The sequence below is a fragment of the Tamandua tetradactyla genome, chromosome 7 (assembly GCF_023851605.1).
Source record: "Tamandua tetradactyla isolate mTamTet1 chromosome 7, mTamTet1.pri, whole genome shotgun sequence".
Classification (NCBI taxonomy): Eukaryota; Metazoa; Chordata; class Mammalia; order Pilosa; family Myrmecophagidae; genus Tamandua; species Tamandua tetradactyla.
In genome coordinates this window covers 172,291,718-172,315,576 of record NC_135333.1, presented here as the reverse complement: position 1 = coordinate 172,315,576, position 23,859 = coordinate 172,291,718, and the positions used below count along the sequence as shown (strand labels likewise).

The following is a 23,859-nucleotide window of genomic DNA, read 5'->3' as shown; positions in this document are numbered from 1 at the left end:
AAATACACTTCTATCCTGTTGATAATTTACTCTAACTAGAAACTTCTCCAAAGGTAAAATTATAATAAATTACATAAGATTTAATATATATATTTATCTCCATTGTCTCTCAAAACCTCACTAAAATGACAAAAATGTTTAAATTCATAAAGAAAAAAAGAATCAGAGATGAGACAAAAGCTGATGACAGCAGAGACACAGCATGAAAGTACAGAAAGAAGAAAGCGAAATTAACAAGTGGTAACTGACTACTCAGAAGTAATAAAGCTAAAACCCAAGTAATTAAGAAGGAAACCAGTAAAGAAGCAACCTCAGAAACTCTTAGGAATTGAAGGCAATGCTGAAGGTAATGCTGAAGGCAATGGCAAAATGGGGTTAAAAACAGAAATGCTGGTTGACAGTCTATATAAAGAACATTTAGGCCCCTAAATCCCTCTCCGACTCTGAGGACTCAGGCTGGTGCACTTCTCCCACCTCGGCATGGACAGCAGGATTCCCCTCAAGAAACTAAGGCAAAGACACTCCAGACCCAGGGGCACCAGACACAGAAGAGGGAGGAGACTGGCAAGGAACTGAAAACAGAAGGACTGAGTAAAAGTCTACATACTGAGCTGTGAGACCAGCATCAACCTGCCCTACCTCAAATAACCGAATAGTGCTAGAGAGTCCAAAAGAAAAAATCTACAGTGACTAACATTTGGAGAATCTCCAACAAAAGAGCTGGTTGGCCCCCAGATCACACTATAAGGGGAAGTCCACTACACAAAACTGCTAATCAGTTTTACAGTGCCTCACTCTTAAATGAGTGGATATTTCAGGATCATCATACATTTTAGGAATACCTCTAGCATGAAAGAAGACAAAACAGACAGAAAAACATTCAACTTAGATAAACAATGTCCATCCACGAAGCAGATAAAAATATTTTAAAAATTAAGCATAATTAAAAACCTTTAGACAGATAAATGGAACACGACTTAAGATCACCATAAAATTATGTGTTGATTCCCAGTGCCTACCCACGTAAAAAAAATAATAATAAAAAATAAATGTGAGGATAGAATATATATTGGCCTATCATATACTTTTTCTCAGAAAATTACTTGAGCAAACTAAGGGGTTTAACAAGAAAAGAGAAAAGAAAGTCATAAGATCCAGAAAACAAGGCAAAGGTAAGGAGAATTCAAAATGCATTGATGAAGCTTCACAATTACTGCTCTGAAACAGCCCTAGCAAGCAAAAGCAGACTGAATGAAGAAGAGTGCTTTCCACAGGTAATATCTTCAAAGGCAAAAATACAGAACTGAGAGATGATGTAACATGTTTGAGTAATTAAAAATAAATTTTATAATTTCATTGAAAAGGTTGACAAAAATCGGTGATGATATATAGGAAGGAAAGTAAAAGAAAAAAGTAGATAATTATTAACTCTACCAAAAGCAAAAAGTTAAGTTGTACAAGAAAAGGAAGTATAATCAGAATAAACCATATAGCCTGGCTGCAGACAGTATTTTCAGAGCCATAATAATGTAAACTCGAAAAAAATGGCAATCCAAAATTTCAGTGTATCTCTATTAGAAAATTGAAAGAAGAAAAGCGGGAGGGAAGGAATGTTGAGAGGTTGGTGAATGGGTGAGAAATCCTCATCTTTCAGGGTATGAAGTTAATGGGCAATTTCTAAAATTGAAAAACTAAAAATAGCTAGAAAAAATTTATTTAAATGGAAGTAAATATAAAAAAACTTTTAAAGTAGATTCCTCTGAGGACTTTATTGTAACTTACATATAGCTTTGCTACAAATAAAATACTCTCAAAAATTAATGACCCTAGAGTGTCCACAGTCCAAATACCCCTAAAGAGTATCAAGGGTAATGGTGGAATTATACAGAGAAGGTAGGGTTTAACAAACGAATATGATTGCTGAATCATTAAACTGATTATTTCTTTTAGTCTCTAGTATCTTAGAGCAGCTGGAACTAAAAACCTAAAATTGTGGAATTGTAACCCATACCAAACTTTGAAATTTGTTCTACAACTAATTGTTGTGCTATGCTTTGAAATTTATTGCTTTTTTTGTATATATGTTGTTATTTTTCACAAAAAAAGTCAACTGTGATGATAAAAAAAAAAAATTTATTCTGTCTAGCCTCCAATGTTCTGGAGCAGTTAGAAGGAAAAATCTTGAGATAATGCTATGGTAGCCCATAACAAACTCTGGAATCTGTCCTATAACAACTTGTTGAAGAGTGCTTTGAAAACTTGCTTTTTTCTTTCTTTGCTTTGTATATATGTTATATTATACAATAAAAAAAGCTTAAAATCAAAAAAAAAAAAAAAGAACAGACAAAGCCCTAAGACCCCTATAGATTGGGAGTAAGAAAAAAGGACTAGGAAGAGTTGTAACACAGATGAGATTTAACGTATGAGTATGACTGCTGCATCACTATATTGATGTTTCTTTTGGCCACCAGTGCTTTGGAGCAGCTAGCAGGTAAAATCTGAAGTTGTGGAATGGTAGCCCAGACCAAACTTGGAAATCTGTTCTGTTACTACTTGTTAAAATGTACTCTGAAAACTACTGCTTTTTTAAAATTATTCTTTACTTTTTGTATATATATTATTTTAACAATAAAAATATTTTTAAAAAATCATCATCATCTGCTACCTCAGAAGAAATGGTCAGACAATACATTATCTCAAATTTCAAAAAATGTGGTTGATATTATCTGTAAATCACATGGAAAACCCTCTTCCAAATTTACTTTCTTAGAATAAATGTCCTTATAAGAATGTAGAAAAATGAGATTTAGAATGCAATTGTAAAAAAAGAACTCTTCTTGGAATCTTAGAATGGAGAGGTTTCATGGGATGAGACACAGTGAGTGATGAAGAGAGTGGGTTCCGGAGCCAGAACTGAGTTCAGATTCCTGCTCTGCAACTTAATAACAATGGGACCCAAGGCAAGACATTTAGTCCCAGTGTCTCAGTTTCTTTATCTGTAGTTTGCAGAGATTATGGGTACCTAGCACATTCGGTTGTTAACATAGTCAAATGATAATTTATGGAAAGAAATTTTCTAGTATATGCAAACCACTTCCGTTCCCAAAAAAATTTTATCTAAAACTTATTTATCATCCAAACACACCAACATTACAAATGAGAGATTATCAGAAACAAAATCTCTTACCTCCAACATGATATCAAAACAAATATGATTTCACTGATTTGTAATCATTAGAACAAGCAAACTCATAGAGTCAAAATCTAAAGTGGGGTTAGGGAATAGAAAGTTAAGGTTTAAAATGTATAGCATTCCTAAATCTGTTCTACAACTAATTGTTGCAATTGCCTTGAAATTTATTGCTTTTTTTCACAATAGTATATATGCTATTTTTCACAAAACAGAAAAAAATGTCAACTGTGATGACAAATGCACACTATATGATATTGTGAACCACTGATTGTATATTTTGGTTGATTATACAGTATGTGAACAAATAATATACATCAATAAAAAAAATCAACCAGGAAAAACAAATGCACAGTGTTCCTATTTGGAATGATGGAAACGTTTTGGTAATGTAAGGTAGTGAGGGTAACATAACATTGTGAATGCAATTAACAGTACTGAATTATAAATCTGAATATGACTAAAAGGGGAAATATTCTGTAATATGGTGACAAAGTAAAAATTAAAAATAATCCATTGAACTGCATGATAAAAACAACGATCCTGAAGTTAAAGCATGAGCTTCTATTAATGGTACAATTATAAAAATGTGCTATCATCAATTGTAACATGTGCCCACACCAATGCGAGGTGTTGGTAGTGTGGTGATGTACGGGAATCCTGTATTTTATGCATGATTGTTCTGCAAACCACAACTTCTCTAATAAAGAAAATTTTTTTTAAAAGAACAAAACAAACCCCAGATGAATTAATATATAAGAAAATTAAAACATTAGCTGAAAACAGAGTATTTATGATATCTTTGTCAATTCCCTTACTTATTCTTGGTATTAGTTTCTTTTGCTACTAAATTAAAGTTTTAAAAAATTATCTGAGGTCATTTCTGGTCCCCCAAAATCTATGTTTCTTCCAGATAAAGATAATACGGCAAACCCTGTTCTCCAATAAAATTAAATTTGAATACACCTTTTAACTTTGGCAAAAATCTTAGAATCAGACCTAAGCAGCAATTTAGGGGGAAATTCACATGATTATTCATCTAAATATTTTGTTTTATCTCCCTACTATGTGGTCTGATGCTTTATCTTTTCAGTATTTCTTATATTGCTATCCTTTATTCTGTGAAGTTTTACCAATAGATTAGTAACACATATGTAATATATGAAAAGTCATTACCTTGGATTTGGTATTTCTCCAAGAATCTCATCTAATTTGTCAACAAAATTAATAAAATTAGACAATCCCTTTACATGTGTCCTTAAAGGATCAGATGGCGATGGTGCATATCCTTTTCCTCCAAGCTCTATTGTGCGAATGAATGATGTAGCCACCTAGGAATTAAAATGAATGATTTAGTGCGTTATATAGTTAAATAAATTAAAACTACAATTTACTTTATGAAGCTAGATGCATCTATACAAATTCAGGGTAAATAGTTATAGTGAAGCAATTATTATAAACAGAAATTTAAGCACTTTTTATGACTCATGTCCCACTTTGATTCAAAAGCAAATAATCAAAGAGACAGGTGCTATGCAGAGCTCATGCTGGTAAGACTGGTGGCAAAGAACTCACTGCAAGGAGAGTCTAAGGAACTGAGTGAGGGTGCTAACCTCAGGGTATAAGACTGTATTCAGAATATATAAATGAACTATAAAGATTATTTCTATGAATATATTCCTATACAGATTGACCACTGGCTATTGGAATTTTTATACAGATTTTCAATTTCAACTGATCTTTGCGTTAAATAAAAGAATTGGTTGGACAATTAATTCAATTTTTGCAAATCTTAGCTTTTTATTTGTAAATAAAAGTCTAGTTTTGATAATTACTAAATCTCATCAAGCTATCACATCCTAGGATTATTTAACCATGTGTAGTTCAAATGGTCTCATCTTGACAATGACAAAAATACAAATGTGATAGCTATATATCAAAGATGAAAATATCTAAAGCAGTATTTTCCAAAGCATATTCTAAGAAAGCCAAATTCTATGAGAAGTTAATAATTTGGAGGCAGGAATATTAACTTAGATTTCTTTATGGCAAGGCTTCTCAGAGCTTTTGATACATGAATATGCATTATAAGTATCCAAGAGGAGTATACACTATTTCCAAACTATTTGCCTTTGGAAACATTTATTCAAGGGCATTTAGCAAGACTAGTGCTCCACAGAAAACATTCAGAGAAACAGTGCTTTACAGAAATTCTCCCTTCCCAAACTTAAAGGATATAGCAGAAAAATAAAAATACCATGGACTTCAAATATAGAGGTAGAACATAAATTAACAATTTAAAACTGTTTCATCATATGGATTGTTTGTGGAAGAAAAGGAAATGTCTTCAGATAGATCATGGTGGCACGGGTATGTTTATACACTTATGCTGAATTGTATGTGTGAATAAAACTGTTTTAAATGAAAAGAAAAAAAAGAAAAAATGTTTCATCATAGTTACAAGAACTCTATGTTAAATACATGGATTCTCTGTTGAAAACAATCTTAAAATTGTCTTAAAAATGAAACATGTCCATACCAAAAAGATAGGCATTTGCTTCTCTCGAGCAGCATGTTTCAAATCTGTGAAGGCTTCTCTTCCAAGTCCTCTATCAGGGATATTGAGAATATGCGCCAAAGCCAGGTCATTCTTTGAATTCACTAATAGGTTTAAATATGAATAAATAATTTTCTTTGCTAGTAACTGCACCTGTACAATAAAATATTAAGTTATTTTCTTCTAGGGTAAAGTTGTTCTAAATGCATAAGTAATCTTTTATATATGTAATAAATACATTTATAATCATTCAGTGTCAATATCTCTCTGTTCTTTGAGAACAGAAAATGACCATACAAACAGAAAGCTCAAATTGGAAAATGAACACATCTTTCTCATGAAGCTAACTTACTGCCAATAGAAACTATGAATAAATAACAACTGCTATTATAACTGCTGGAAAAATGGCTCTTAGAAAATGATATAAGAGATACACTCCAATGCTTGCATTTGTGATGAGGCCTCATTTCATTCCCATGCCCATATGTGCCACTAAAAATGGCTAATAATAAAGCCCCCCAAAGCTTAAAATATGGGCCAACTGGCTATATTTTGGTTCCACACCTACATCCCTTTTAGAGCCAGATCTAAGACTTGAACGTAAATGGTTAAATTTTTCTAGAATTACTCGATACTTAATTTGACAAAACCAAATAACCAACTAAGAATCAAAGTGAAGCGCTCCAACCAACCAAATGTTAAGCATATAACAGCAACATAACCAAGTAGTTGATGTTAACATTAACTGGACTAAAACAAACTGTAGACTGTTCAAGCACAAGTTGAATAATTTTATGAATAACCTGATAAGAGCATTGTACTTGTCATTCAAAATCAGATGATAAACCAGGGCACCAAATACTCTTTCTTTTAAAATTAGCTCTTTATAGCTACTCAAAGCCTTGCAAGTACTAATACTACGAGAGAAGTGATCATTTGAACCTGTGCAGATAAGAACTAAAGAATATTAGATAAATTTAAAAAACAAAAACAACTATATAAAGACACTAGAAATCATCCAAAGGCAGACACAAGCAGAATAAAAGTTTAGTTTTTAAAAACTATAATACAAAGTGTAAAAATTTTGAGTTTGTGGTCATTTGATGGCATGCAAGTTCAAGTAATGGGGGAAAAGTAAGTGATCATGTGATCCTCTGCAGATTACAAATATGAAATATCAGACAACATTTTTATTAAAAATGAAAGATACTGGAAAGCATCCAAAAGGTAGACAGAAACTGGAAAAAAAGTTTATTTTAAAAGACCTGCAACAAGGGTATGAATTTGTAGTTTGTGGTTTACTGGCTCAAGTGCACTGCCCAAGTCCCACAGGTATGGCTACAGAAAACAGAGGTGTCTAAAGGTAACAAAGTTTAGCGTTTAGGACTAAGGACTGGAAATTTAAGAAGAAATTTAAATCCTGGGAAAAGCTCAGAGCATTAATTACCCAAAATCTTGGCTGACAGCTAAACCACATGAGCATGGGGAAGACCCCAAGGGTTCCATCAGAGACAAAGGCAGAGCTCAGAAAGAAATATACTCTAGAAAGGCAGAACCAGAGCTATGAGCTTGAATGTTTGCCTGAATATACTCCATAACTGGGTGTAGCTCAAATGGCAGAAAACTTAAGCTGGACAGGCTTGAAATGCCAGAGTACAGAGTCTGAAGTTGGCAGTGAAGCCGGAAAATTCAAGAAAACTCCTAAAGCAAAACCACAGAGTTAATGAGCTCCATCTCTGTCCAAATCCTTGCTGACTGTCAAATTTGACAGGCAAAGGGAAGACCTACAAAAAGCCAAGATTAAAAAGTGGCAATGGGAAACTGATACCTACAGCTGTATACAATCAAGGAGACAAAGTATGCAGTCTGAATCCAGATAAGCTAACTGCCTAGTAGAACAAAAACTCCAAGATTCCTCAGAATTATATAACAACATCCAGAACCACTACAAAATATTATCTACAATGTCCAGTTTTCACCCCAAAATTACTAGATAGTCTAAGGAAAAGTAAAGTGTGACCCTTAGGATAAAAAGCAGTCAATAGAAATTGTCATCAAGTAGACCCAGATACTGGATATAGCAGACAAAACGTCAAGCTATTATAAATATTGCAAAGAATTAAGAGAAAATATGTTAATTAAAGAAATATGTTATCAATGAATTAACAAAGGAAATTTCAACAGAAAAATGGAAACTAGAAAGAAAGTGAATTCTAAAGATAAAAAGTACAAATAATTGAAATTTGAATTTGCTAGATGAGCTCAATAGCACCTTGGAGACAGCAAAAGAATCAGTAAACTTAAAGATATAACATGAGAAATTATCAAATCCAAAGAATAAAGGAGAAAAACAAAAAATAAAAGAAACTAAGAGATCTGTGAGACAATTTAAAGAGATCTTACTTTTATTTAAATTGGAATCCCTGAAAAGGAGAGAAAGGAACACAAAAAATACTTGATGAAATGGCTAGATACATCTTGTTGGAAAACATTAATGACAGATCCAATAGACTATCCAGTAGGAAAAACACAAAGAAAATCACTCCTAAGTCCATTATAGTTAAAATGCTGACAGCCAAAGATGAGAGAGAAATCTTGAAAGTAGTTAGAGCAAAATAATGACATTATGCACAGGGAAAAGTAATAAGATTAATGGTACCTTGTCATCAAAACGTATGTAAACTTGACGACACTGGAACAATATATTAAAATGCTAGGAAATGATTTGAAGAATTACTATAGAACTACAGCAATTAAGAGAGTATTGTATCGGTGAAAGGACCAACACTCGCATCAATGGAAGAGAACAGAGATTTCAGAAATAGAGCCACAGTTACTGCCCATTTCATTTTTGGGCAAAGGTGTACAGAACAAAGGAGAAAGGACAGTCTTTTCAATAACTGGTATTGGAGGCATCGGTCATTTTAAGAAAAAACACACAACAAAGAACTTTAGCTGAAGTCTTTACACTTTTTACAAAAATTATAGTAAAATGAATCACAAATCTAAATGTAAAACATAAAACTATAAAACTTTTAGAAGAAAACATTGGAGATCATGTTTATGACCTGGAATTGAAGAAAGTGATCCATTAAAAAAATTCATAAATGCAATTTCATCAGAATTAAATCCTCCTTCCCATGGGACCCACAGAAGAGGTGGCCATGGCTCTGGGACTGCTCAGGCTTGTCCACGTCATCAGATTTGCAAATCAGATGTATATTCCAAGTCGGAACAAGGAGAGGAATTGTGGAAAGAAGGTATAGGATTTTTCCAAAAGAGTATTCAGAAATCCTTCCATATGAAATACCTACCAGGAATTTTTTTAAATCACTTTAATTATTACACTGTTATTGCCATTATTCCTCAAAAGGAAACAGAACTTCCTGAAGAAACGGCTGAATCAAATGTGAAAGGAAAATTAGAGCTTGTAATCATTGTACCACAAATTAAGGCAGTATTTGAGGATGGTGAGACAACAAAAAGACACAGGAACACCTTCAAGGGGCTCCCAGCAAAGTCAGCGGTATTAGGGGCATCAAAATGGCTAATGATAGCAATAAAACAGGAATATTTGCATTCACACTGATATACATATATAACAAATCAGAGAAAAGGGGGCTCTTTCTTACAACAGAATGTTCACTAACTACTATAGAGGCATGACGGAGTTAGAAAATCATATTTTCTGAACATTATGGTAATAATCATCTCAGTCAAGCACTATCAAAACATGCTAAAACTAGTGGGTGACATTTGAGAGGAAACAGGATATTCATAGTCTCAAATATGTCCACAGAAAAAAACTTATCTTTACAAAAAGAAAAGACAACTCTATCAAGAAGCCTGGCAGACCACACATTAGCTAAAGCATCAAGTTACCATCAACAGTAATAGGACAAAATGGACACTATGTCACCGCCCCTAATATGATATACAGGGAAGATCATGTATCCCTACAGAGGTACTCCTGACAAAGACACATACCTCTGTCTAATCACACGGAAACATTAGAGAAACACACACTGAAGCACATCCCTCACAAGTGCTCAGTTTCTGAAAATTAAGGAAAGACTGAGAAACCATTCCTGATCGAAAGAGTCAAAAGAGACATGATAACTACATGCAATGCACCACTGTGAACTGAGTCCTTGTGTTGTAAAGGCCATAATTGGGAGAGCTGATGAAACCTGTATGGAGGTGAAATCTAAATGAATGATAGTGATGTATCACTGTTAATTTTTTTTTTTTTAATTTATGTGTGATTTTCTTTTTTTAATGTAAGAGAATACTGTTGATTTGAGGGACAAACATATTTGGCATGTCATCAGTTTGGCAACTTGTTTGCAAACTTCAGAAGAAAAAGATCAGAAAAACTAGGTAAAGACAGAGGCTGGGGGATTATGAGGGTTTGAAGATATGTATCCCAACAAATATCCTGCTCTTAAAGCTAATCCATTCCTTACCAGCACAGAGTTTTTGTGGGTAGGAGCTTCTGATTAGGTTATTTCTGTTGAGGCATGCCCCAGGTGGATCTTATTCCTCTACTGCATAGGAGCATGAAATAGGGAGAAAACAGAAGCTCAGAGAGAAAGACATGAACAGAGTCAGAAAGCCAAGACCGGTGCACCTAAAGCTGAAACCTGCGAAACCAGGAGACAAGGCCCGGCAGTGCACGCCATATGCCTTGCCATGTGAAAGAGGAATCCAGGGTCACCAGATTGCCTGTTTATGCCTTGTTTTGGATATTTTCACAGCCTTAGAATATAAGCTTGTAAACAAATGGATTCCCATTGTTAAAAGCCAGCCTATTTTGGGTATATTGCCTTTCCACAACTTTAGCAAGTTTGTAAACCGAGATACAGAGCAACGACTATAAAATGTTCACTTTTTGACCCTTATGTAAGTGCAAGGCAAATGGGTTTTTTTACAGTTCTTTTCACTGAGATCTTCATTAACTTCTCACAAAGTTGGAAATTATTTCAAAATAAAAGTTAAAGAACATGATTACTTCTTAAAAAAAATTAAATTCTCTGTATGGGAATTATTTCCTTGGTTCAAATTCAAAAACTCCGACCCCAAACTCCTGCTCTGCAATTTGTTTATTTCTAATTCTTAGTTGTTGCTCCCAGACTGTTCACCTGAAATCCTCATCTTGTCCACTCCCTTGGATAAACAGACTCACAAATTCTAAACTGAATTCTCTCCAGACATAGAATATTCATGAATCCTCCAGTGACTGGCATTTTAGCTAAGAACATAATTCTTTATCATCTGTAAACTCTAAGAAATTATTTTCCTTATACAAATTAAAATTTGTCATATTCTGTCAAATCACATTTTAAATTTTGAAGAATAAAAAACAGTAAAAATATAGCAGTGAAAAATTACAGATCATTAGAAATCCTCTTAGATTTATTAAGACTCTACTTCATATAAGTCTTACAAGAAATTTTAAAATTTTAAAGATAACATGCTTTTGTATTAAATTTCCACATGAAAAATATTACTTAAATCTGGGGAGCAGTAAGTGGTCATTTTTTTTAAAACCATAATGGACAGAAAAATTTTACATTAAGTATGGACTTGAGATATAATTTAAGCAAAATTGATTTACAGGATAGAGTTATAGATTAACCCTACGGAACTTTTTTTTCTCTTAAATATTAAAGATATCACCTAAATTTTCCCTGATTTTCCAACCTAAAGTAGCCACTCCATACACTCTCATTTTATCACCCTGTAACTGTCTGCACACAATACTACTATAAATCTCTGCAAGGATCTTAATATTTTCTGATACTTCCTTGTTGATTTTCTTAGTCCTTTCACCATCTTATGAGAATAAATGATGTGCCCCCAGGCCTAAAATGACTGGCATTATGATAGATAATCAATCTATTTTGTTAGTTAGCTCTCAATTAATTTTTGTTAATGAAGAATATAAAAGAAATTAGTACATGTATTTGGTCCTCTTAAATATTTCAAAATTGAAAGTACTAATAAAAATTTATCCAGGGATCAAATAAGTTCTCATGTTTTTAATTACATTGTCCTACAAAATAAAGAATTCAAAGGTATAACCAAATGATATTTATCTTTAAGATATGTTCTAAAATTTTATAAAATAAGCTAGTTTTCTGCTTATATTTCAAATTTCTTTCTATCTTTACTTTCACATAAATCACAGCAATACTTCATATACATTTATACCACAAACATTTCCATTTTAACTTCACAGTACAATAGTCTATAAAACTTATGAATCTCTTCTTCATCTCTTTGATATTTGGGAAGAACAACACAAGTCGCCAAAAATCAAAGGAGAGAAAAGCGACGTTCCCATTGCAATTAGTAACTTTTACACATTTTTCACATTTAATTGAATGTAGTCTCTGTTCCACTGACTTTCTGCTGTCCAAAAATAATGATTTACCAGTATGGATTTACCTGATCTTTGATGGGTAAGCTCAAACAACTTAACTCCCACAACTACAACTTACTCTTTAAAGGTTGGCAAATTCTATCCTTCTGTGATGCTGGGCAAACATCAGGGTAAAACATCTTGGACTCCTCACAGCTAGAGTGTTTCTTTTGACTCATGGCCTACAATTAGAAATCTACACCTATCATTATGGTCAGATAACATGGCAGTTATGGTTTCCCTGCTCTGGTATTTACAAGTGGGTTTTAAAGAGGCTCTCTGGAAAAGCAGTCCACGTAAGTACAGTTATGATGTCCAGAAGCAATGACCTAAATTGAAAAACTCCACAAGATTGAAGCCTTTACCCAGATACCAAAAACATGGATACTGTTCTATTTATTTGCTTAATAAAAGATTCTAACCATACCACAAAGTATTTGTAATATTCGTTTAGAAACTGGGCAATTTTATTTCAACTTTCTGAGAACTTCAAGTTTCTTTTCCTATCCCTGGATTACTACTAAAGTGCAGCTATTTAACTTCAGCTTGAAGTCAGTTTTCCTAAATTGAGAAAATTAACAATTTATACAAGTATTCTTACTTGTATATTGCATTATTATATTCTTTCAAACATAAATGCTTATATTTAATTACCAAAAAAAAAGTTGGACTAAAACTATAACCTTGGTAGAGCTTTTACTTGATCAATGGCATTTCTTTTGGACTTTTATTCCATTTTCCCCTTCATTATTTCAGAATTTCTAAAACAATAATTTAGTCCCTTAGCAAAAATAAAATGAAATACAGATCAACAATTATTAAGTGGGTTTTTTTTATGAAATGTTTAACCTAAATCTAAGCAATTTAGACATAATTTCCAGTTTACTGGAAATACAGGAAGTACAGAAAAAAATGATACCACTAGGAACCAATCAGAAACATAACAGGAAAGAACGTTTCAGGAATTCTTCTAGGTTAAAAGAGTCTAAAGAGACATCAAAACCATTTGGGGGACAAATGGAGTAACATGAATAAGAAAGACAGTAAATGTTATTAGGGAATGCCTTATATACTATCCTGGGGTTAGGCCCTTATTTTCAGGAAGTATTTGCTTAAAGGAACGATTTTTTTTAGTGAGGAAATAAGGTGCTTATAAAGAAAATTCATCAGTTTCTATATTGTTAGCAACTTATTTTCAAATAGGACAGAAAAAATCTTAGATACAAACATGAAGCAAATTATTAATATTTGAAGGCAGTGATAAAAATGTATTTTCAAAAGCGTATTATGTTTAAGTTGGGACTTAAGAAGAATCTACCTCATCAATGTTTCCTGAAAAATGAAAGGTGGAGATTCATGAAATGGTTTACATACTAAAAATATTTGGTTTTAGAAGTAGGTACATTCTAGACCTTTTATATACCATGTTTAAAACATGTTGAATGTAATTTTAATACTTTTTCCAATACTTTTATTAAACTTTTATCTTGTCAATTGTGGTTTATTAACTATGGAAACTTTCATAAACGTCACTCCCATAGTTGGTGAGGGTTTACTGCATTTAATTACAGAGTTTAGCAGAAGGTAACTTATTTTAGATGAACCCAATACTTGACACTACTTTCCCATGGTTTGTATGCACAACAAACTCAGTTATCAGAACTCTTTATATATCAGTGATACTACTGCATCAAAGGGCACATTACAGATTTTTCAACCATACATATTCTCCCAAGTGCCGGTCATCTAAAACACAAAATATAAAGCTTATGTAATACAAAGATTCAAGGAATTCTGGCAGCCCGGGCTTTAAATTACTTTTCTGGTACTTAGAGTTATACCTATTTCTGGTCAGTGCTTTTTACCTTATTCCAAAACCATGAAGAAACTGATTATTATTACTCTCTTGCCAGTCTCCAATGTATTAACCTTTACCTGTATAAGTTTAACAAATTCCAATTTTTTTAAAAACACCTCTTAGTAACTCTAAAGTATCTCAAATTCATTTGTGAGTATAAGGGGATCATATCATGTTTTACTTTACTCATAATTTACTATACCTTTTCATTATCCTCATTGTGTTTATTTGTTGGTGATGTTGGTATATAAAAACTGGTTTCATCATCTACTGCATACTGTCTGCCAGATAGAAAATCTCGTAGTTGACTCTGTAGGAAATACAGGTTATTACTGATAAACTGTCATATACTTACAGAATTTTACAAGTTTAGAAGTAAAGACAACCTTGGAAATTTTATTTGATGAAATATGATGAAAAACAAAGTCTTACCTAAGATATCAGTGAGTCAGAGAATATTTTTATCATCCATTTTATATGTGAATGAATCAGAATCTAACTAGAATACATGATTTTATAATTAGATGTAGATGTTTAAAATAGTGAAGACGTGATGGTAAAATATCTCTAATTCTATAGAAAACCCCAATAAATGCTTCACTTTGGAATGTGTTTAAGTACATCTAGAGTTCTAAGCAGCATGGTATTTCAAACCAAATAAAATTTCCATGAAAAGACAATTTTAAGAGACATTTGTTTTCATTCTGTCCCACTATTCAACTCTCCATATTATTATACTTATTTTAAGGGATCTCAGATTATATACGCACACACACACACACACACACACACACACACACACACACACACATTATTCCTGATAGGTAAACTTGAGTGGGAGGTACAGACTGAATTAACAAAGCCCAGTGAAGTGTTCATGAAGTTAGCCATAAGAGAAAGAGAAAAAATAAGCCCAAGATTTTGCTGTTCATAAAACATAAATTTTTCAATCTCAAAATTCAAGCTCCCTGTGCCAGTTTTAAACTGTTATGTGCCCCCAGAAAAGCCTTGCCTTTAATTCTGTTTCAATATTGCTGGGTGGGATCTCTTTGACTGTTTCCATGAAGATGTGAACCACCCAATTGTAGGTGGTGACTTTTGATTAAATGGTTTCCATGGAGCTGTGTCTCCACCCATTCAAGGTGGGGTTGCTTACTGGAGTTCTTTAAGAGGTAATCATTTTGGAAAAAGCTTCAGAGCTGATAAAGTCTACACAACTATAGATCTCTAGGGATGCAGAAAGAAAATGCCCCCAGGGAAGCCTTAGGAAGTGAGGAGAGAAAGCCAGCAGATGCCAGTCACGTGCCTTCCCAGCTGAGAGAGGCTAGTATCAGCCTTTCTTGAGTGAAGGTAACCTCTTGTTGGTGTCTTAATTGGGACGTTTACATGGCCTTAGAATGATCACTGAAAAAAGAATTTTCTATTTTAAAAAATTTGAAAAATGGAGGTCCTCACAATATGTTCATATTTAATACATGAAAAGTACGCAGTTCTAGATCAATGGGTCTCAAAGTAAAGTCCAAGGATGCTGGGGTCCCCAACTACTTATCTACGTAAAGTTGAATTTTCTTAGGTATACATCAATCAAAACATATCAAACAGAAGTACGCAAGGGACTCTAGTACAACACACACTAAAAATATCCGCAAAAAATGAAAAAAAAAGGGTCATTGTTTTCACAATTGTTTTTATTTGGGGGAATTTTTACTTTTTATAAAATGTTAGTTATATAATAGGTTTCTTATCAATATTTTAAAATAAATTGATAAATGTTATACATTTCTCAATTTTAACTTAAGTATGGTAAATATTGATAGATATAATCCACATAAATAAAATCTCTTTGTAGTTCTAAATTATTTTTAATAGTGTAAAGGGATTTTTAATAGTGTAAAGTCTCAGAAGACTAAAATATTTGACAACCAGAACTGTATTAGCATAAAGCTTCCTAAGGCAAGCATAAAAATCCCAATGTATTTGCTGTGATGCACAACTCATTTTACTCATTTGTAGCTTTCTGATTTGTTAAGGTGCTATTCATGCTGTTCATTCTAACCCTTATTAATTTGGAAGATCTACTATACTTTCCATTCCTTTAATGGTTACCACCTGTGCTGGTTTGAATCTGTGGTACACCCCAGAAAAGCCATGTCCTTTATTCTCATTCAATATTGCTGGGTGGGAGCTTTTTGATTATCCATAGAGATGTAACGCACCCAATTGGGGGTGATAATTCTGATTAGATGGTTTCCATGGAGGTGTGTTAACACCCTTTCAAGATGGGAGTGCTCACTGGAGTCCTTTAAGAGGGAGTCATTTTGGAGAGACCCATGAGAGCCAAGAGAGCCAGCACAGTCAGAGACCTTTGCAGATGAAGAAGTAAAACACCCCCAGGGAGCTTCATGAAACAAGACCAGAGAGAAAGCCAACACACGGCGCCATTTTCATCATGACCCTAAATGTCACAGGCCTTCTTGAACCAAGGCATCTTTCCCTGGATGCCTTAGATTGGACACTGTTATAACCTTGGGACATTTTCATGGCCTTAGAACATGTGAACTTTCAACTTAATAAATTCGCCTTTTTAAAAACCGTTCTATCTCTGGTACGTCGCATTCCAGTAGCAAGCAAACTAGAATCTGTACTCAAATCAGACTATATTTCCCAATTATTTTTTTAAAATGACAATGTCTGCTCCTTACCCTAACAAACTACAATGTTTAACAGTTTTAATTCTAAACTAATATTAGAATCTTCCCTATTATAAGCCTTCAGTTTTAGTACTGACACATTCCCAGTCTATCTTTATTATTTTAACTATACACATACACAGACACACCAAGTTCCACATTGCTCACTATATCTTCCTCTATATAAATATCCTTCTCAGTTCATTTCTTGTTTAATTATTAGGGTCTTTTGAAAAGTACATTCTTCATATAGGATGAGAATGGCACTCCCTATATATCTGCAAATATCTGTGTCCTCACAAACCCTCCCTTTGACCCAACTGATAATTGATACTGCAGTTAAGGAGGAAATCCTGGTTCACATCTTCTTCCAGAAGTCTGGGCATGCTATTCAATTTTTTGTTCATTCTAAATAACCAGTTCTTTCCACCAGGAAACTTACAATATTTACCTTTATACTTAAGAGTTCAGGCATTTTACCAGGATATGCTTAAGTTTGTATCTCTTCTCATCAATATAGCCTGGAACTTGGTAAACACTCAAGCAGTAGATTCAGGTTTCTTGTCAGCTAAGGAAAATATTCTTCTACTATTTAGTTTCTTCTCCATCTGTTCCTTTTTTTCCTTTTAGGGCTTGTGGTAGTTAGATTCAGTTGTCAACTTGGCCAGGTGAAGGAACCTAGTTCTGTTGCTGTGGTCATGAACCAATGGTACCTGAACCTCATCTGTTGCTCATTACATGTGCAATCAGCTAGGAGGTGTGCCTGCTGCAATGAATGATGTTTGATTTAATTGATTGGTGCTTAAATGAGAGAGCTCAATGTAGCACAGCCCAAGTGGCTAAGCATATATCTTATCTCAGCACTCCCAGCTCAGCCCAGGCTTTGGAGATGCAGAAAGGAATGACCCTGGAGAAAGTTGTTGGAACCCAGAGGCCTGGAGAGAAGGCCAACAGAGACAGTCCTGTGCCTTCCCACGTAAGAAAGAACCTCAGGTGAGAGTTAGCTGCCTTTCCTCTGAAGAATTAAGGAAATAAATCCCCTTTTATTAAAAGCCAACCTTTCTCTGGTGTGTTGCATTCCAGCAGCTAGCAAACTATAACAAGGGCTCTATCATTTGCGTTGCAAGTCCTCTGGAGCTAACCTCCAAGTTTCTTAACTTTTCCCTCATAATTGTTTTATCTTTATATTTTTCTCTCTGTGCTTTAAAGATTCATCATATTTGATGTTCAGTATACTAATTCAGATCTGAATTTATCTCCTGAAATTTTGTATTGAGTAATCTCCTTATCCTCCTCCTTCTCATCCTCCTCTTCTTCCTTCCCCCTCCTCCTCCTTTTTTTTAAGATCTAGAAAGTCTTATGTACTCATCAGAAGATCTCCTTTGTTGTTCCTACATCCCAATACTTATGTTTGATTAGGCTTTCTAAACTAACTATGTGAAAAATAGACAAAATCATCTCTACTAGGCAAGCAAATGAAACACAGCTGAGGAGAAATAAAATTAACTATCTTTGCTCACAAGTATCTATCCCTAAGTGTGGGTGTGCATTTTTGGGTATGCATGTATAAAAGTGTGTTTTGAGAAAGTTATGATGGAGCAAAGGTTGCCCAAAGAGGCAGAGGCTACAAGCTGTTTGCCAGTATCCATCCTTCCCTTCTTTCCTTCCTCCCCTTTCTTCCAGAGGTGTGGTATCTTTTGTTTTTTTATTCTGGGAGAGAGATAATAAAGAATGTATCCCCTCATTCCCTAGAAGGTTGGTGTGACCATGAGACTAAGTTTTGGGCAATGACATGGGAGAAAAAGGGCTAAGTCTCCTTAAAAGGAAAAAAGAAGTAGAATGTTGTTCTCCCTTCCAAATGTCTGCTGCAAGGAAAGCCAATATACTATCTGAAACTCCAAATGCCCGTTTGGACTATGAGATGATTTTAAGGGTAGAGACCAAGAACTAAGATGGTAGAGGAGAATGACACAAAAGGCCTTGCTCTCTGATAGTGCTGGAGTTATTATACCAGTCCTGGGTTGCTTATCTTTAGACATTTTTTATAGAAGAAAGAAATAAACGTCTACTTCTTTAAAGTACTACTACTACTGCAGAAGTTTCTATTATAAGTAGCCAAAACACTATTTCCACGTGTCTGATGGAAATATTTAAAAACTATCTCAAAAGATACAGTAGGAGACTTTCGGGAAGATGGAGAAGTGGGGAGCAGCAGAGCTCACCCCTCTTTCAAAAATAGCAAGTAGTCAGGCAGAAACTGTCTGAAACTACTGTTCTGGGGCCATGAAGACCAGGGGAATACTATGTGGCATCCAGGAAAGAATGGGATGGGAGGACTGAAGAACCACAGTAAAAACTGTGAGTGACTCACCCAAACCCCACTCTAGAGGCAAGCAGCCTCGGGAACAATCTGTGACTAGCTGCCACAGACAGGGCCACGGAGGTTGTCATCCCTAGGTAAAGGGTTGGTGCAGCAAGGATGGAGCTGGGCCTCTGATCAGCAAGTTAAGGATGCTGGGCTCAGTACAGAATTGCTATTTAAGCCTGTGTGAACAGGAATCCTCACGGCCGTGGTTTCAATACCACCCAGTGGAGCTTGAAGGAAAAAATACATGCCCTCCTAGGATTGTGGGAAAAAGTCTGCCAAGTTTGGACTGCTGGGCAGGCTAAGAAAGTGCACCTTTTAGGAGTCAAAAGGGATGGGGAAGATGGGCTTTTTAGCATCTTTCCTGTCATTCTCCCCAAGGAACTTCGGGACCTGGTCTGCTTCCCATTCATTGGTCCCTGGCCCTGTTCTGACTGGTTAAACAGAGGCAATTCTTAAGGCCTGCATTAGCTGGGCCAAAAGTCAAAGAGGAGCCTTAACACAAAGCCAATCAACAACATTGAGGGAAGAGAGAGAAAATGATTATTAGAGCAAATTCATCAAAATACTCAGATACCTAAACATTAGCAAAAAATTACCAGCCATACTAAGAAACTGTAAGACTTGGCCCGGGCAAAGGAACAAATTAAAAAGTTGAAGAAATACAGAATTTGAAACAACTAATCAAAGATTTTTGAACAAATTCCTTAATCAACTCAAAGAGATGAAGGAAATATGGCTAAAATGATAAAGGACATTAAGAAGACACTGAGTGGGCATAAAGAAGAATTTGAGCGCATGCAAAGAAAGGCAACATGTTATGGGAATGAAATGCACAATACATGAGATTACAAATGCACTAGAGGTATACAACAGAAGATTTTTAAAAGGCAGAAGGAACGGATCAGCAATCTAGAACACAGGACATCTGAAATGTACCAGACAAAAGAACAGAAAGAGAAAAGAATGGAAAACACTGAGAAGGGTTTCAGAGAATTGAATGTCAGCTTCAAACACACAAACAAATACATCATGGGTATTCCAGAAGAAAAGAAAAGAGGCAAAAAAAAATTTGATGAAATAATGGCCAAAAATTTTCCAACTCTTGCAAAAGACATAAATATCCATGTCCAAGAATCACAATGTACCATAAGCAATATATCCGAATAGACCTACTCCAAGACACATACTAATTAGAATGCCAAATGCTAAAGATTAAGAGAGAATTATGAAAGTAGCAATAAAAAGTGATTCATCATATACAAGGAACATTCATTCCTTAAGACTAAGTGCCGGTTTCTCCTTGGAAACCATGAGGTGAGAAGGCCATGGTATGATATAGTTAAGTGCTGAAGGAGAAAAATTGCCAGCCAAGAATTCTTTTTTTCACATGGGCAGGCACCAGGAATTGAACCCAGATCTCCGGCATGACAGATCTCCTGCTGAGCCACTGTGGCCCGCCCAGCCAAGAATTCCTTGGACAGCAAAACTGTCCTTCAAAAATGAAGGAGAATTAAAATATTCTCAGATGAATAGAAAGTGAGAGTTTGTTAATAAGAGTCCTACTCTTCTAGAAATGTTAAAGGAAGTTCTAGACTGTAAGAAAAAACAAGAGGAGAGTACAGAAATGAAGACTCTCAGTAAGGATAACAGAAAGGGTAAAAAAAGAGATAAAAAAGATATGGCATGTGATTTCTCAATAAAAAAAAGATGTGACATATGAAAATCAAAGGATAAAATGCTCAAGGCAAGTACTGTCTTTACAGTAATAACACTGAATATTAAAGGATTAAACCCTCCAATCAAAAGACACAGATTGGCAAATGGACAAAAAAAAAAATATGAACCATGTATATGATGTCTACAAGAAACTCCTCTTAGATCCCAGGAAACAAAAAGCTGAAAGTGAAAGATTGGGAAAAGGTATTCCAAGCAAATAGTAACTAAAAAAAAAAAACTGGGGTAAAGCTATAATAATATCAGACACAATAGACTTAAAATGCAAAACTGTTACAAGTGACAATGGAGTATGTTATATATTAATAGAAGGAGCAATCCACCAAGAAAAAAATAACAATCATAAATATTTATGCACCTAACCAGGGTACCCCAAAATACATGAGGCAAAACTGAAAGGAGAGATTGATGTCTGTACAATAGTAGGAGACTTCAATACATCACTCTTATCTGTGGATAGACCATCTAGAGAGGGGATCAATAAAGAAACAGAGAATTGGAATAATTCTTTGAACTGAATAATTTGAATTAAATAATTTGAATAATGATAAATGAACTAGACCTAGCACACATATATGGAATGTTGCACCCCAAAACAACAAGATGCACATTCAGAAAGCTCATGTTTCAATCTCCAAGATACACCACATGTTGGGTCATACAACAGGCCTCAATAAATTTTAAAAAACTTGGAATTATACAAAGTATTTTCTCTGATAAAAAATAGAATGACGCTCCACTCATTCACTACTGGTCGAATATAAAGTGGCACAGCTGCTGTGGAAAAAGAGTTTGGCAGTTCCTCAGGAAATGAGGTATAGAACTACCAAATGTCCTAGCAATCCCACTACTAGGTACAAACTCAGAAGAATTGAAAGCAGGGACATATACAGACATTTGCACACCAATGTTCATAGTAGTACTATTTACAACTGCCAAAAGAGGGAAACAACCCAAATGTCCATCAACCAATGAATGGATAAACATGATATAGCCTATACATACACTGGACTATTATTTAGCTGCAAGAGGAAATGAAGTCCAGAAGAAACAAAGTCCTGATGCATACATTATGGATGACCTTTGAGGACATTTTGTTGAGTGAAATAAGCCAAATACAAAAGAACGAATATTGTATAATCTTGCTAACGTGAAGTAATTATAACAAGCAAACTCATGGACTTAATAGCTACAGTATAAGTTAACAGGAGATAGAACAAGAGTAGAGAATGGGGAGCTGATGCTTAATTTGTGCAGAATGTTTAATAAAATTGATTGTAAATGTTTGGAAAAAGATAGACATAATGGTAGCACATTATTGTGAGTATAATAACAACAAATTGTGCAGGTGATTGTAAAGGGAAATTTAGGGTTGTGTATATCACTAGTAGAAAAGCCAGAGGATGAAACATGGGACTGTGTGACATAGTGAACCCTGCTGTGGATGATGAAGGTGGTTAATAGGACGAATATAAGAAGTTCTTCTATGAACTAGAACAAATGTTATTACTATACAAGATGTTAATAATTGGGTTGTATAAGAAGAAAAAAAACATCTAACGCAAACCATGGGATATAGGTAACAATAATATTTTAATATTCTTTCATCAACTGTAACAAAGATAAGATAGCAATGCTAAGTAAGTGTCAACAATAGGGAAGTATAATGGTTATAAAGTTTGTTTTGGAACGAGGAAAATGTTCTAAAATTGCAGTGACGAATGCACAACTCTATGATTATACTAAGAGCCACTGATTGTACTTTGGGTGGACTGTACAGTGTGTGAATAAAACTTTAAAAGATGAAAAAAAATCCAGTAAACATTTTCCTTTAATAACAGCTACAATTATTTAGTTATTACCATTCTTTAATTACTACTTTATTGGCACTCATTAAATGCTAATATAAAGAAAACTATTTTCAACATTTTTTAAAAAGTCTAGCTATATCAAAATATATTCTAAAACAGTTTATTTCTTCTAACACAGATAAAACCAAACTGCAAGGGATATAGCTTCATTTAATTTTGAAATCTGTACCTCATAAAAAAATAAGAAAACAAACGTTTGTGCAAAAACAAGAATAGTCTAATGAAGTCTGTTATCTCATATATATTGCAAACTATTAGATTCATTAAATAAACAACTCCATCTCAGTAAAATATTAGTATTATTAAATTATAGAAAGACTCGCAGCAATGACTTATACAACAAATGCCAAATGAACAGATATCTTCATATTAAGTCAAGAAAATAAAATAGAAAAGCAATCCCTGGCATAATTCAAAAGGAAAACAGATATTTGCAAAGGATTTCTTTGTTAAAATGTTCCTATCTAGCAAGAAGCTATTCTTCTACTTCAACCAAATTTAACAATAACACAAGTGCAATAAAATGTGCCACCAAAATATTTCTTTCAAGTAATAAGTAGCATTCAGGTAGTTAAATTTTTCACTATTAGCATGAGCAAAAGCATTATCAATTCGCTGTTAAGTGATGATTCAATAGTTCAAAATGAAATAAACTTAGTAAAATAGAAACCTTTAAAAAGAATACTTACAGGGGATATAGTGTCATCCTTTTCACAACTAGAAGTCAAAGCCCTATATTTTTGATAAATATCAACCAAATCTACCATATTACTATTTTTCAAAAAATCATCATAAGTCTTCCTGATTTCATCATAATGGTGAATCAATTCCAAATTTTCAAGCGGTAAGTTCAATTTCTCATGTAGAAGGTATTTCCAAGTCAGTAAGACATCACTGAGAAAGACTGTAAATTCTCCATTGTGCTGAAAAAGATGATGACAAAAAGAAAAAAGAAAAGTTGGGTACTATAGTACTTAACTTATATTTGAGATAGGAAGTACAATTTGAATTTTTTCATGGTAAAGTCTACATTGAATCCTTACATGGGTTTGAAGAGAGGATCCAAGTTGAGCTAAGAATTAATTACAGAAATCAGCCATAAAGAAAAAAGGTTTTGATGATTTTATAAAACATGAACAACTAAGGTAAGTTTGCACAGGACATAAC

The 23,859-nt window shown here is 34.1% G+C and overlaps 1 protein-coding gene across 10 annotated transcripts in view; it reads right to left on the bottom strand.

The window, feature by feature from the left end:
• Window positions 1-23,859, bottom strand: part of PARPBP (PARP1 binding protein) — a 127,723-nt gene that overhangs the window by 90,288 nt on the left and 13,576 nt on the right. For all 10 annotated transcript variants that reach the window (XR_013155963.1, XM_077111818.1, XM_077111820.1 and 7 more), the window contains 4 exons: window positions 23,382-23,615; window positions 14,232-14,339; window positions 5,730-5,900; window positions 4,367-4,521 (listed from right to left, as the gene is read on the bottom strand). Coding sequence is in view for 9 of the 10 variants with exons in the window: in XM_077111818.1 (XP_076967933.1) it covers window positions 4,367-4,521; window positions 5,730-5,900; window positions 14,232-14,339; window positions 23,382-23,615 (668 nt within the window). In the remaining variant the exon portion in view is untranslated. The remainder of the gene's footprint in view (window positions 1-4,366; window positions 4,522-5,729; window positions 5,901-14,231; window positions 14,340-23,381; window positions 23,616-23,859) is intronic.